Source organism: Prionailurus bengalensis, chromosome C1, assembly GCF_016509475.1.
Source record: "Prionailurus bengalensis isolate Pbe53 chromosome C1, Fcat_Pben_1.1_paternal_pri, whole genome shotgun sequence".
Taxonomy (NCBI): Eukaryota; Metazoa; Chordata; class Mammalia; order Carnivora; family Felidae; genus Prionailurus; species Prionailurus bengalensis.
In genome coordinates this window covers 37,950,913-37,964,552 of record NC_057345.1, presented here as the reverse complement: position 1 = coordinate 37,964,552, position 13,640 = coordinate 37,950,913, and the positions used below count along the sequence as shown (strand labels likewise).

Sequence of the window (13,640 nt, the reverse complement as noted above, 5' to 3'; positions counted from 1 at the left end):
GGCTGGTGCAAGGCCCAAGCTCCTGGGATTGGTGGAATCTGCAGGAGCATCACCAAGAGGCCGGGCGGTGGCGACAAGGGGAGGGTATCTGTGAGCTCAAGTCTTCTGGGGATAGAATGAGATCACGGCAAGGATGTGGAGTAACAGGTTTTGTCATTCATTCATTCAGCAAACATTCGCCAAGCCGCCATTGTGTGCCAGACTTGGGCTTAGCGCTGGGGTCGAGGATGAATCAGGCATGGCTCCTGCCCTCAAAAAACTCACAGTCTCCCAAGTGGCTTGCTGGGAGCACATTCTGACAGGGGCGGCTCTGGGGTATGGGAAGATCATTCCAGCTGCAGTGAGGTAACAAGGAAGACTGTGTCTGCAGTGGTTCCGGGCAGAAGCTGCTGGTGACCTGGGCTGGTCGAGCATGGTTAGGAGGAAAGATCAGGGGCACTCCAGTGATTGGATGAGGAGGGAGACGAAGAGTCGGGACACAGCCCATCCAACTTGGATAACAGAGCTCAGCTGAGACGCATCCCAGGAGGGGAGGGTGAGTTGGATTTTGTAGGCTCTGGTGGATGTCAGGTGGAGACGTGCAGGCTGCCGGTCAGACGGGCCTGGGCTAGGGCAGTAGTTCCAGAGTGGTCTGTGTTGTATGGTAATTGCAACCATATGGGTGCGTGATTTGTCCACAGATTGTGCGTGAGAAGAAGGCGATGGGGCCCCCACACCTACTGGGCAGGAGAAAGAGGAACCCACCAAGAAAGTGGGCACAGGGCAGTGGTAAGGCTATGGAGAGAAGCAGGATAGTGCGGTGTCATCGTGGGGTCCTGTGAAACTAGGCCCAGAGAGGGTGGGGTGGGGACCATGGTGGGACCCGGCTTGGGAACCGATGGCTTGTGCCCGCAGTCCTGGGGTGCAGGCTGCATGGGGAGGGTGCGTCCTGGCGCTGTGCAGGGAGCCACGTCCAGGAGGGGGACAGACACCGTCTCCTTGCCCTGCAGGGACGGAAGGGAAGGTGGGCGTGGCTTGGAGAAGGAAAGATGGAATTTGAAAAACCTCATGGCTGATTGCTTCCAACTTCTCAAAGTGTCTGAAGTCTTCTGCTCAAGGTCTTAAGTGGCACAGTAAGGGCTAGCACCACTGAGGTTGAGGGGACGGACAGGGTGCTGACTGGACACTGAAACGCTGTCAGGCGGTGCTGGGGATCCAGCCACAGTTCTGTAAGGCTCGGGGCCTTCAAGCACCCCCCTCCGCCCACTCCAGGAACGTTCCTTTCAGAGTGGCCACACGGCCTCAGTAAATACTCAGTGCTGCTCCCATGCCGCCGTCGTGCTTCCCCTGGTGGCTCCTGAAATCCTCCGGCGGACTGCTGCTGGGCCTGAAGGCCCTGGCCTTTAAAGGGTCTCCGTGGAAGTGGGGAAGAAATCGCCTCTGCTGCCAGCAGTGAGTTCCAAGAACCGCTGGCAGGGGTTCCTGCCACCCGTGTGCCAAAGGCCACCGTGCCCAGGCCCCCTTCCAGCTCCGTCACACTCTGGGGGCAGGCACGGGTCAAGATGACTCTGTGGCCCCACCGGGGACTGGCTTAGCTCGTCACTCCAGAGTGCACCCTGGGCTTTTCCAAAGGGCATTCGCTCCTCCTGCCTCATTAGGACCTTACAGCCCCACCAAATGGATGAATGCCGATTTGACACACAGGAAGACTGAAGCTGGGGGCAGGGAAGCCCACTTGCTCAGGAGATTCACAAACGTGACAGGAGCTTGGGTCTCTGTCCTCGACAGGACTGGGTCAAGGCCGGAGCCCTGGGAGGGGCTATTCATGCCTGCGTGGTCTGTGTGACTTCTATAGCCAGCTTCCCAAATGAGCCTCACTTATCCCCTAGCCTCACACATGCTGTTCCCCCTGGCTGTAACAGCCCCCCAGCCTGTGCCCAATTCTCATCCTCACCTGGCTAATTATCTTTTTTTTTATGTTTACTTATTTTTGAGAGAGAGAGAAAGACAGAGTGTGAGTGGGGCAGGGCAGAGACAGAGGGAGTGACAGAATCTGAAGCAGCTCCAGGCTCCGAGCTGTCAGCACAGAGCCCGACGCGAGGCTCGAACTCACGGACCGTGAGATCATGACCTGAGCCAAAGTCAACCGATTGAGCCACCCAGGTGCCCCTCACCTGGCTAATTCTTATCCCACCCTTCCACTAGCAGTACCTCCTCCAGGAAGTCTTCCCTGACTTGAGGTTGTGCTTCCCTCTGCCTAGTACTTAACCCAGATCAAAAGACCTTGATTCTCGAGACGGAGTGGCTGGAACAGGTCCCCGTCTGTTCACCACTGGCTAGCACTAGATATGCACTCACTCAGTGTTTGTCAGATTAATGAACTGAGCAGGTAAAGAACAGGAGGGAGAGAGGGAAGAAGGGATGGGTCTCCGAAGTCAAACAAAAGCCTTCTCCATAGAGTCTGAGAGCGGGGGAGCCGGCGGATCCCTCCCGTGTACACAGAGACATTGGGAGCATTCGAGCGTAATGGATTTGCCCGAGGTCTCAGAGTGAGCATGATGGGTCCTGGACTGGAACCCGGGTCTGTCACTCCTAGACCGGTAGTCTTTTGCGGTGATCCCAAGGTGGATTCCAGGCACAGTGGCAGGCCAGTGAGGGACATGAAGGCGGCCCAGAGGTGTGCAGGGCCGTCCGGCAGAGCGCTGCAGGCTCTGCCCTCTGTCCACCCGCTCTGCGGTCCCAGCCTCGCTTCCTCCATGCCAGAGCCTCTCCGTTCCCGCGCAGCTTGTCCACTGTTTGTTCTCCTCAGACCTCCCTGGGGCTGTCAACATGCTGACCTTCTGGCTCCCCACCTGTCACCACCTGTCACAGGCGATTAGAGTAATGGTACAGGGATCTCTCCCCAGGTTCTGGGGCGAATGGGGAGTGGAGGAGAGTGTGCTGCCCACGTGAGTGGGGCTGCAGGGCAGGCACACGGGCTAGGAGGCCACAAGGGGCCACTGCCACTCTGCCCGGATTGAACAGGTGGGGAGACTGAGGCCCGGGGAGGAGGAGGGGCTTGCCAGTGTGCCGACTCCCAGCAGTTACCGCCTCCACTCACTCGGCCTCCCGAGGACTCTTCCTAACCAGAGCCTAGGAGAGCCTTCACTGTGTCCCTAGACCTCACGCCCACGTCCTGCTGCAGTAGAGCCATTTCTGGGCTCATCTGGGGCTGTGGGTCTCTGCATTCTGAGCGATCGGCCCAAGGCTGGTCACAGAGCAAATGCACCATAAACTTTAGTTGAGTGAATGATTCGTGGGTTGCGTAAGATGAAGACCCCCGTCTCCCCCGCCCCCCCAACACACACACACACACAGCAGGGCCACCTCTGTGGTGTTCCGCTCTCTGTTTGGACCTCTTCTGTGCCATTGCAACCATTTGCTGCTCTCTCCTTCCCTAGCATCTTACACCTTGTGAGTCTTCTGGGGCCACCCCAGGGCCTGGGTTGAAATATGTGGTCTTTAAATGTTGGATCAGAGGTGAACAAATGAATCCACGAAAGCCCGGGTCCAGCCGACGCTGAGAGAACAGTGGAGCCTGGTGAGGAGACAGTCATGAATATGCAGAACCCACCCCCGTGCTAAGGAAGGGCACCTCAAGTTGCTGGTGGAACTCACAAAGATGAGCCACAGACCTGTTGAAGGCTTGAGGGCTTCCTGGAGGAGGTTTTCTCAGAGCTGGGCCTTACACGACCACTGTAGGCTGACACAGGCTTAATTCACTTTATTTTGCTGGTATAAAACTTGCGGTGACCGCAGCCAGGGCGTGGGTCCTCTGCACAAAGACTGTGCTGTGGGTGTTGTTACAGCCTGGGGCTGGGGTCAGCTTAATGGCACGATACAACGTGAAACACTTGTGAACCTTTGCTACTGTGCCAGCCACTCTTCCCGTGGGCCTCGCAACAACCCTGGAGGCCGCTATCACCATCATTCCCACTTTACAGCTGGGAATGGGGCACAGAAACTGGGCCTGGGGAGGTACCACTGGTAGGCAGCAGAGCCAGGATTTGGACCCAGGCAGGGTGGCTCCAGCACAACTTCCAGCTACACTGCACTGCCCTTGGTGTAGGCCACTGGCCTGAGGCTGTCCCGGTTGCTGCCAACTCGGCAGGTGGCTGAGCCCACTCTGTCCCTTGTGTTCCAGGTCATTTTCTGGGAAACAACACAGTCATTGACGTCCTCCGGCAGGCGGGGCTGGAGGTGGAGCACACGCCCGCAGGGCAGACCATCCACAGGTAAGCAGCTGAGACATCGGGGGCACGCGCCCGGCTGGCCTGCTGCCACCATCCATGAACTGTGCCCGACCCCGTGCTGCGTGGCCAGCCTGCACCCAGCCTTTCTGCTCGGGCCTACGGGGCAAGCTGTGAAGAAGCCTTGCAGGGACCGGCCTTCACCAGGCAGCCAAGAGTGGAGGGGCCGGGCTGGAGGTGGGGGGACCGAGAAGGAAGCTGGTGTGCAATCTCGGCAACCTGGGGGAGGTGAGGTTGAGGGGTGGAGCAGTGGGAACAGGAGGAGGGGTAGGTTCTGAACTGCTCAGCATTTAGGGCCGGGTGAGTGGGTGGGGTGGAAGGACTCTGTGGGACTTCTAGAGAACTGGGGATGCCTAGCCCTGCCCACACCTGGTCCTCACCTTTTTCTGACCACACCTCTTGGGGGGCCCTCCCACCCCTGACTTTCCCACCAAGGTACACCTACTCCACTCAAATAGCCATTAGTGGCCATCCTTTTCCTCGGAAGGGTTCCTGTCCCCACCCTAGGCTGGGACTAGGTGCTCAGGGGTCAGCTGGGTCCACTTGTGGTCCACGGTGACAGGGCAGGCATGACAGGGTGTCAGCACACTCTGGGCAGCTCCGGGGCAGGAGGGTGTTTCTCTGTAGCCTGCCCTCCAACTGTTACGCAGGAACCTTCTTCGCTGGCCCCCCAAGGGCGACCACAGAGCGATTTCAGGCCCAGTCTCTGGCATTACGAGAACTCGAGTCAGAAAGAAGCTTGAATGGTCACAGTGAATCTTTATACACCGGGCTCTAAGCACTTTTAGCTCATTAAATCCTCACAAGAGCTCTATGAGGTAGAACATGGAGTACCCCCATGTTAAAATTGAGGAACTTGAGGCCCAGAGAGGTGACGTCACTTGCAGGACACCCAGCTTCTGTCACTGCAGCCGGGCTCTAGAGCCTCCCTCAGCTCCTAACTACTCCCTGTCCCCTCCCTGGGCGCCAGAGGGGGTGGGTGTGCTCGGAACAAGGCTTTCCCCCTTGCTCTGCACAGATGAGGCTTGGGGCCCCCCAGAGCTTTGAGCCTCCGGCCTCCTAGCTCTGGGCCAGCACTCTCTGCTCTCCCCTGTCTCCATGGCCCTTCTAGAGGAACTTAAAAACTCCCTCACGTTGGACTCCTTCCTCTTTTGATCATCTGAGTCAACCGGACGAGACTGATGAACATTTGAGTGCGGCACAAATCCGGTCTGCCCTGGGCCAGGGCAGGGGTGTGTTGGAGGAGTGAGGCATCCAAGGCAGCCTTGGGGACAAGGCACTCCTCATGCTCCCCTTCACAGGCCCAAGGACTTCACCTTGAAGCTCATTGTGTCTTTCCAGGCCAGGCGGGGCGGGCAAACGGGCCGGCGCTGCTGCCTCGACTCCTATTCATCTCAGAGCCCAGGCATCAGAGGAAGGTCCCCCGCCTCTCCCGCCTCTCCCGCCTCCCCGCCCGGCCCTGCTCCGAGGGCTCTCAGCCCCAGGCTCCAGCGCACGCCGAAATCCTGCGGGTGGGGCGAGGAGCTGGGATGCTGGGGAGGCCCCAACAATAAAAGCCATCATCGGCCACAGGTGCTTCCTGGACCCATCTTTTTGTCCGCCTGTTTTGAATTATCTCCCCAGCAGCTGCAGCATCTCCTGGGCCCTGGGAATCTGGTCTTGCTGTGGGGGCTGGGGATGGACAGGCTGAGCTGATGGCCTTCCCCTCTCATGGAGAGAGAAGCCCCTCACCCCATTGTGTGTGCGGGGGTAGAAGAGAACAGGCTTCTCGCCGCCTCGGGTGCCGCCTCGCCCTTCTACTCCCGATACCATGTCCAGCCTTCTGCCAGGGTCTGAGGTCCTCCCGAGGGAGTCCATCTGGGCCCCAGAGAGGAACGAATAAAAGGGAAAGGAGCAGAGGCTGTTCTCAGGCTAAGAGACCTGTGTATATAGCACTGCATGGAAAGTGAATTCCGCACACACACACACACACACCTAATCAGTGCTTTAGTGCCTGCTACAGCCAAGTCCATGTGCTTATAGGCCAATATCAAAGAACGGCTTGTTGTGTGCCAGGCACTGTGTTAGGACCTCATCTCATTCGTCCTCATGACGACCTTACGAAGAGAGTGTTGTGACTACTCCCATCTCACAGCTGCCTGCCGCTTGAGACGACTTTGTCACCTGCCCTTGGTCACACAGCCTGTAAGCCAAGAGCCGGCATGTGAACCCACGTCTGTCCACCTCTAGCTGGAGCTCTGACCTGCTTAACACTGTCCTGCCTCCCCAGAAAGATGCTCAGGGAATAGCTGTTGAATGCACAGATGGCTGGTTGTGTGAATGATACAAACCACCGCATTAATATTTTAAAATTTTTAGTTAATACTGTTAACTACTAAAACAGTTCCACGGCTTACTATTTGCCAGGCACTGTTTGCAAGGCTTTGCCTGTGGTAACTTAGGAGACCCTCATGCTGCCCCTCGGAAGCGCAGGCTGTAGCGCCCCCATTCTGCAGAGATGGAGATGAGGCACAGTGAAGTCAGGTCACTTGCCCCAAGCCCCTCAGCCAGAGCCTGTGGAATGAAAGACCCTGAAGAAGACGAGATAGGCCCCGGGGCCTGCCCACAGCTCACTCCCTCACCTCCTACTAGCCTGGGCTCAGGTGTCACCCTGCACTGACCAGAAGCGCCCCCCACCAGCCTAGCAGCCTCCACCTTCAAGCTCCCTCTCCTGCCCTCCCCAGCGGCTCCCACCATCTGACATCCTTATTTTCCAGCTCTCACTTCAGTGTGAGCTCGAAGAGAACAGGGACGTGATTTGGTGACCGCTTCTGCCCAATTTCTAGAAAGGTGCCTGGTGCAGGGTGGGTGCCCAGGAGACATTTATTGAGCCGATCAAAGAAAGAATGGGTCAAAACTCCATCTCTGGACATGAGACAGTGGTTTCCCTGGGTTCCTCTCGCCGGGCCCAGCAGGGGCACCCAGCCTTTCCCCTGCTGTGACAACCTTCTCACTGGGCTGCACTCCCTGTCGCACGTGACTGACACAATCCCACACGTGCACCTCACATGCTGTTGCCCGTTTCCAGCCCTGCCGCCCGGAGCCCCGCACCTCCACCCGAGGGGACCTCGGCAAGCCCGGCCCCGGTGACCCCAGCCGCCGCCCTCCCCGCAGTACCCTCGGCGACCCCCACCGTCCCGCCTGAGGAGGAGGACCCAGCCCTGTCCCCACACCTCCTGCTCCCCGACAGCCTCAGCCAGCTGGAGGAATTTGGGCGGCAGAAGAAGTGGCACAAGAGGCAGAACAAACACCAGCGGCCGCGACAGTTCAATGACCTCTGGGTCCGCATCGAGGACAGGTGAGCGGGGGGAGGGGCAGGCCTGTCAGGAGCTGCGCATCTCTCCGGGTCAGCCCGGGACACCCTGTCATCCCGGACCCTGCTCGGAGGAAGTGAGCCAGGTGGGTGCTTGGGTGGAAACTTCTGGGATAACTTGACTCACCCCCCGATTCACAAAGTCTCTTCCTGTTCATCCGTCAGGGTTTACAGAGCATGCTCACATATGATTTTTCATTTGTATTCTCAAAATGAGAACAAGCACACTTGTCTGCATTTTAAAGGCAAGGAGATAGAAACTTCCTTCAGGTGCGGTAGACAAAAGCCTGCTTTCCCCTTAGCTCCATTTGTCCCATGGGCCAGAAGGTGAAACTGGGAGAAGATACATAGAAACGTCATAAGCTCCCTGCGCCTGGAAGGTCTTAGTGGCCGACACCTTGGCAGGGAGGCTGCAGAGGGCCTCACTCTGCCAGAAAGAGATGGCAGGTGCCGACGGACAGCCTTACTGCCGTGGGCTGTCTCTCAGGAGGGGAAGGGGAATCTGTGATAAATGATTTCGAATATGGGCAGGTGCAGAAATCATCCTGCTCTGCAGATAGGTATCTGTCCCCTGCCTGTGTTCTCCTGCCACCCCTGTACCACCTTCTCAGCCTGTCTGTTTCCAAAGCTCCTGATGGAACCAGGATACTGTCTCCCAATTTCCACCTATAGACTCAGTATAGAGCAGTCTCCCTAGATTCTGCTTTGGGGTAGGAATCTCCATATGTAATGAGCAGTGTCACCAGAACACCCCGGCTGTCCCAGGGAGTGGCCATCAGTGAAGGTCAGAGTCCTACCCCCCGCGGTAGCCCAGCCCTGGACATCGTACCCCAGCAGTGGGCCCTTGCAGACTCCAAGTCTCACCTGAACCCTCAAGATCATCCTCCAGGATTTCCCCAGAATGCCCAGAATCATCTGGGTTACTTATAAACAAACAAATGCCCAGGCCCCACTGCAGACCTCATAAACCTGCACCTGCAGGGCATGGGCTGGCAAGCTGAGCGTTGAGTCTGCACTTGGTTGAATGTGCGCCGCAGTCTTTGCAGCAGCTTTGGGGAACGTGGACCCAGTTCTGCGTTTACAGATGGTGAACCAAGGCCAGGTTGAGGACGGGGGGCTTGTCCAAGGTCACATAAGCAATCGGGGGCTACCTCCTGCACTGTCTACTTCACGGTCCTGCTGCAGCCAGGTCTCTGAGTCATCGACAAAAGGTTGACATGTCCAGTCCAGTGTCTTAAAGTTTTGGATGCGCACTGTTTTGAAAAGACTTCCAGCAAGTAAGAGTGGAGGCCACTGCTCCTTTGGGCCGTTGGTTTCAAAGTGTCTGACTTGGGTTACTGGGAAATGTACTTCTGCAGAGCCCTGGCCAGCCTGTCCCACTGAAGGCAGAGGCACTGCTATGGCTAGATTAGCCGTGACGTGTTTGGCTCGTGTGCCCAGCGTGGGCACCCCCTCCAAACCAGGAGCAGGGGCGTGGGGTTACGTCGGAGGGCCACTTCTTCTGTGCTGGGGAGCACTCACAGGCTGCCAGGAAGGAGCAGGGCCGGTGCTGGAGCTGGCAACACATAATAAAAAGCTCCAATCAGAGGGTTACTCCGGGCCCTCGACAACCTGCTGGGGTGACTGAGAGACCCAGCCGGTGGCGGGCCCAGCCCAGGAGGGGACAGGAGGCTGGCTGTCAGCTCCAGCGACTGACCCCCCAGCCCTAACCACTTCTGAAAGGTAAATTTCGGCAAACGACTCCAAGCAGTTTCCTTTTCACAACATGTAGCTCTGAAACACAGAGCCCAGTTTCAGGATAAGAAAATAGCTTTTCTTTGGCAAGAGGGAGCCCTTTCTCCCACCTAACAGGTAAATTGTGGCTGGATAACTCTCTTCCATCTTGTTGGGTTGGAGAAGGAAGTTTCCCCGGAAGGGCACCCTGCTTGAGCTCCTGATGCTTCTTAGGCAAGCAGGCCCTGAGCTTCTGTCACTCCCAGGGGACTCACCCCATCCTCCTAGGCTTTCCAAGTTTCCAGCTCTCTGAGAGGGAACAGAGGACAGCTCTCCAAGGGGGGACCTAAAGCCCATTTGTGGCCATTCTAACAAAACCATTCTCCTTGGAGCTGTGATTCCATTCTGAATTCTCTCATTTTCTTGCCCCCAAATCTGGCTGGTGCCATCCATCACCTCTCCCAACTCATGCTACACCCGTGACCCGGCAGCAGGGCCCCTGCCCAAGGGCACTGCCCCAGCAGCCTGGGATTCTCCAGTGCTGCCTGCCACTGCCCAGTGAGCTTTCTGCCGCCCAGCCTGGACACAGAGCATGGGCTCCCTCCGGCCTGCAGCTGCCTCTCCTGCGGGCCCTGTCCTCACTGAGCTGTGTGCTGCCCCCCAGTCGGCCGTGCCCAGCCCATCTCCCACCTATGCCGTTGCCTTTTCTCTCTGGGTGGGGGAGGCGCGAGGCTCTTACAACCCTCATGTCCCCAGTCTTGTCAGTAGTCCTGGAAGTAAGCTTTGTTTGACAAACAAGGAAACTGAGGCCCAATGAGGTCAGGTAATGCCCAAAACCCACACAGCAAGTGAGCTGTGGAGTCAGAACCCACAACCCAGGTCTGTCTAATGCTAAGGGTCACATTTGCCCATGGCCACACAAATGCCCCACCCTTGCCTGGCAAACATCTTCTCCATCCTCACTGGCTGAAGTGTCCCTTCTCTCCTCCCCCACAACCCAGAGTTCCTGCAGGTGCCCCAGTCTTCGCACAGTCACACAGGCTGCAAATCCTCACTTGTGTCCCAAGGCCTGGAGGCCGGGAGGCACCAGATCTGGGCTGGACTTCTGTGGCCACCGGGGGCCTCGTGAGGGTTTGTTGACCGCATGCCTGAGTGAGACAAGGAGGGAGAGAACTGGGGGTAGAGGCTGGCCAGACCACCACCTGGAATGAGCTCCCCTCCACTCACCCCTCATTACCCAAGATGTAAACACACAGGAGGAAGTTTAGAGAAGCAGCAGCCCTGGCAGGGTGATTAATGAGGACCCTGTGGAAGGGGCCAAGTGCATGTCTGCAGATGGCTGTACAGCAGGGGCACAGAACTCTCAGGAACCGCACATCTAAGGGCCAAGAGGGGGGACAGCAGTTCAGGGTTCATTCCCATGCTGGCTGTGTGCCTACACACTGCCCCACTGAGAAATGAGACTTGTGACAATCCTCAGTCTATCTTTTTTAATTAATTAATTAATTAATTAATTATTTATTTTGGGGGGTGGGGTGGGGAGGGGCAGAGAGAGAGAGAGAATCCCAAGCAGGCTCTGCACTGTCAGCGTGGAACCTACACGGGACTCCATCCCACAAACCGTGAGATCACGACCTGAGCTGAAATCAAGAGTCAGATGCTTAACCAGTGGAGCCACCCAGGCGTCCCCTCGGTCTCTCTTTTTGTGCAGTGAGGGCCTTGACTAGGTCCATGATGGTCATGGCAGCCCCGCTGCTCCCCCAGCCCATGGCTGGGGTATGTGCGCATATGATGCGGTTAGAGGGCTGGATAAACAAGGGGTCAGAGTGCTGGATGGAAGGACAGTCATGAGGAGGTGGGTGCAGGGAACTGTTGAGCATGGCCAGAAGCGAGGTGCAGGTGGGCATCAGTACTGACCCAGAGTCCTGTGGGTGCACCATGCAGGGGCAGGGGGTACAAGACACACACACACACAGAGCGTGTCGTTGTCTTTCTGGGCCTCACTTTCCCCGAGCTTTGAGCAGATGGCCAGGGCCCCCTGGAAGAGGAAGACCTCTCTCTGGTCCGCCCAGGGGGCCATCCTGCCTGAGGTTCCCCGGCTGCACTTTCTCTTAGCAAAGCCAGGCCTTCTCCCAGGGGGCTCCAGGGTGGTGGTGTCTCTGTGTGGGGACGGAATGCTATGGGATTCGAGGTGGAATCCCACCTACGGGGGATTCTCTTCCCCCATGAGAAATGGGAAGCAGGACTGCTCTGTGCATAAAAGCACAGACAAATTCAGGCAGAACAGGCTTCAGACCCCGGCCCTTCCTTGTGCTTGCTTTGAGGATTAGAGAGTAAACAAGATGATGCTTATAGGATGGTAAGCTGGCCCCAGACTCCTGGTGACACTTGGTGACAGTTGTCCCCAGAGTTGCTGGTGGGACTCTCAGTCTGGTCTAAGATGCCACTCTCCCTCTCTCCTCCCTCCCCGACAGGAGCTGCTCGTGGGCCCTTCTCACGTCTTAGGTTTCAAGCATAAGTGGGTGCTGCCCACTCCCCCGCTTGACAGGAGCACACTGGCCACGTGCCGGTTACCCAGCCCCATGTTGAGAGCTGGTGGGGACAAAAACAGAAAAAGTCTCAGGTCGTGGCCAGGCAGGGACGGCTCCCTAACACGCTGTGGCTGAATTAGCCCTGGAGCCCCAGTCAGTTTTCCTGCACCTGCGAAGGGATTGGTCCGCCAGGGCTGTGGGGAGGACGAGGGCATTCCCAGCAGAGGGGGCCATGAGGCCAAAGGCATGGAGGCTGGCATGGGCCTCGGACATTGGGATATCAGGCAACAGGCAGACCTGTCGCTTCAGGTCTCCGACCTGCTTGGCCTGGAGAGGCTGAGGCCAGACCGGAGTTGCCGTGGGGTCTCCTCTGGGCAGACCACAGGGAGAGCTGCACCCTCAGGCAGCAGGATAGGCTATCAGGTGGGTCCCCCTCACCCAAGGCCCATCTCCACACTGTCTCCCTGGAAGCCTCTGATGAGGTCACCTAGGGCACAGCCAGCAGTCCCTAGTATTGGAAAGAAAGCCACAGCCTCTGAGACCCCCAGAACCCAGCCCCAGATGGCTCTTCAAGACCCTCTAAGTACACGGATTGGCCTCCTACTCCAGGTAGCCTCTGGAGGGGCCTCAGTGGACAGACAGCTGACACCATCGCAGGCACCAGGCCTCCTTTTCTGTGCTTTATACCCTGAACTTCTGCCTAAGATCTCACTTCTGGCTTCTGCTACTAGAAAACATTTTAACGTCCGTGGGTCTGTACCTGCTCCTTCATTGTACACGTGGGGAAACTGAGGCCTGGAGGACAGGACTTGCCCCATGCCACATGGCACACAGGGACATAGGGCAAGCTAGAACAGGGCTTCAGCCTTCCTCCCAAGCAGTGGGGCCCTTCCCCACATGAGGGGCCCTGTCGGCTCAGAGCAGACTCGGCCCCTTGGTGCCAGCCGTCTGCGGAGCCTGGGAACACTCTCAGAGTGTTTGCTTTGGCTTCGAGGCTACTTTGCCATGAGACGCTCTTCCCCTGCACGGGCCCGGGGCGTGGGGGGATCTTGACTGGGGGACTGAGCTTTGTGAGCAGAGTGGGCTCGGGAGGCGGGGGCATTTGGAGGGACTTTCTGCACACCCCCCCCAACTCCGTTTCCCTGGGACTCCTTCCAAGCAATAAAACCCCCGCTCAGGCTCCAAGGGGGAGTGTGCATCTTTGGTTTTAAAAGTGTGAAAGCAAATGCCTTTGGGCGCCTTTCGAGACGGTTTTCATAACTCCCACTTGGCCTTCCCTCTGAGGGCGGGGCTGCCTGCGGCCAGCCTGGGCCCCCGGTTCCAGGCACCCCAAGTGGCACATAGCCTCCTCTCCTGAGGCCAGGCCTCCTAGCCTCCTGGCTGCTCAAGCCGAAAGGATGGGGCAGCCGCTAGGAAGGGACCATCACGGACGCTTTGCGTAGTACGCAGAGGTTTTCTTTGCATTAGAAGAGAAAGGGAGGGAAGGGGCTAAGGTAATGGCTCGAGGCCACGGGAGGCCTCACCTCCCACCCTGGCAGGCCTCCACGCACAGGTTTTCCAGGTCTCAGCAGGAGGCAGCACGCAAGCTCCTGTTCCCTCCAGGCACCTCTGTATCCTAATCCCCTTCAGGCTGTCTCTTCACCTTAGAAATGGGGATAATGAGATGACACGCGTACAGCATCACAGTGTCTGCTGGCTCAGGGGAGGCGCTTCCCAAACGGAAGACGCTGGTAGTGGGAGAGGCAGACACAAGCATGCTAATAACGGCGCCAAAGG

General features: G+C 57.7%; 1 protein-coding gene across 1 annotated transcript in view; it reads left to right on the top strand.

The window, feature by feature from the left end:
* TRABD2B (TraB domain containing 2B) overlaps nt 1-13,640 on the top strand; it is a 217,925-nt gene that overhangs the window by 196,349 nt on the left and 7,936 nt on the right. The window contains exons 5-6 of the mRNA XM_043574925.1: nt 4,163-4,253; nt 7,336-7,605. Of these exons, the coding sequence (XP_043430860.1) occupies nt 4,163-4,253; nt 7,336-7,605 (361 nt within the window). The remainder of the gene's footprint in view (nt 1-4,162; nt 4,254-7,335; nt 7,606-13,640) is intronic.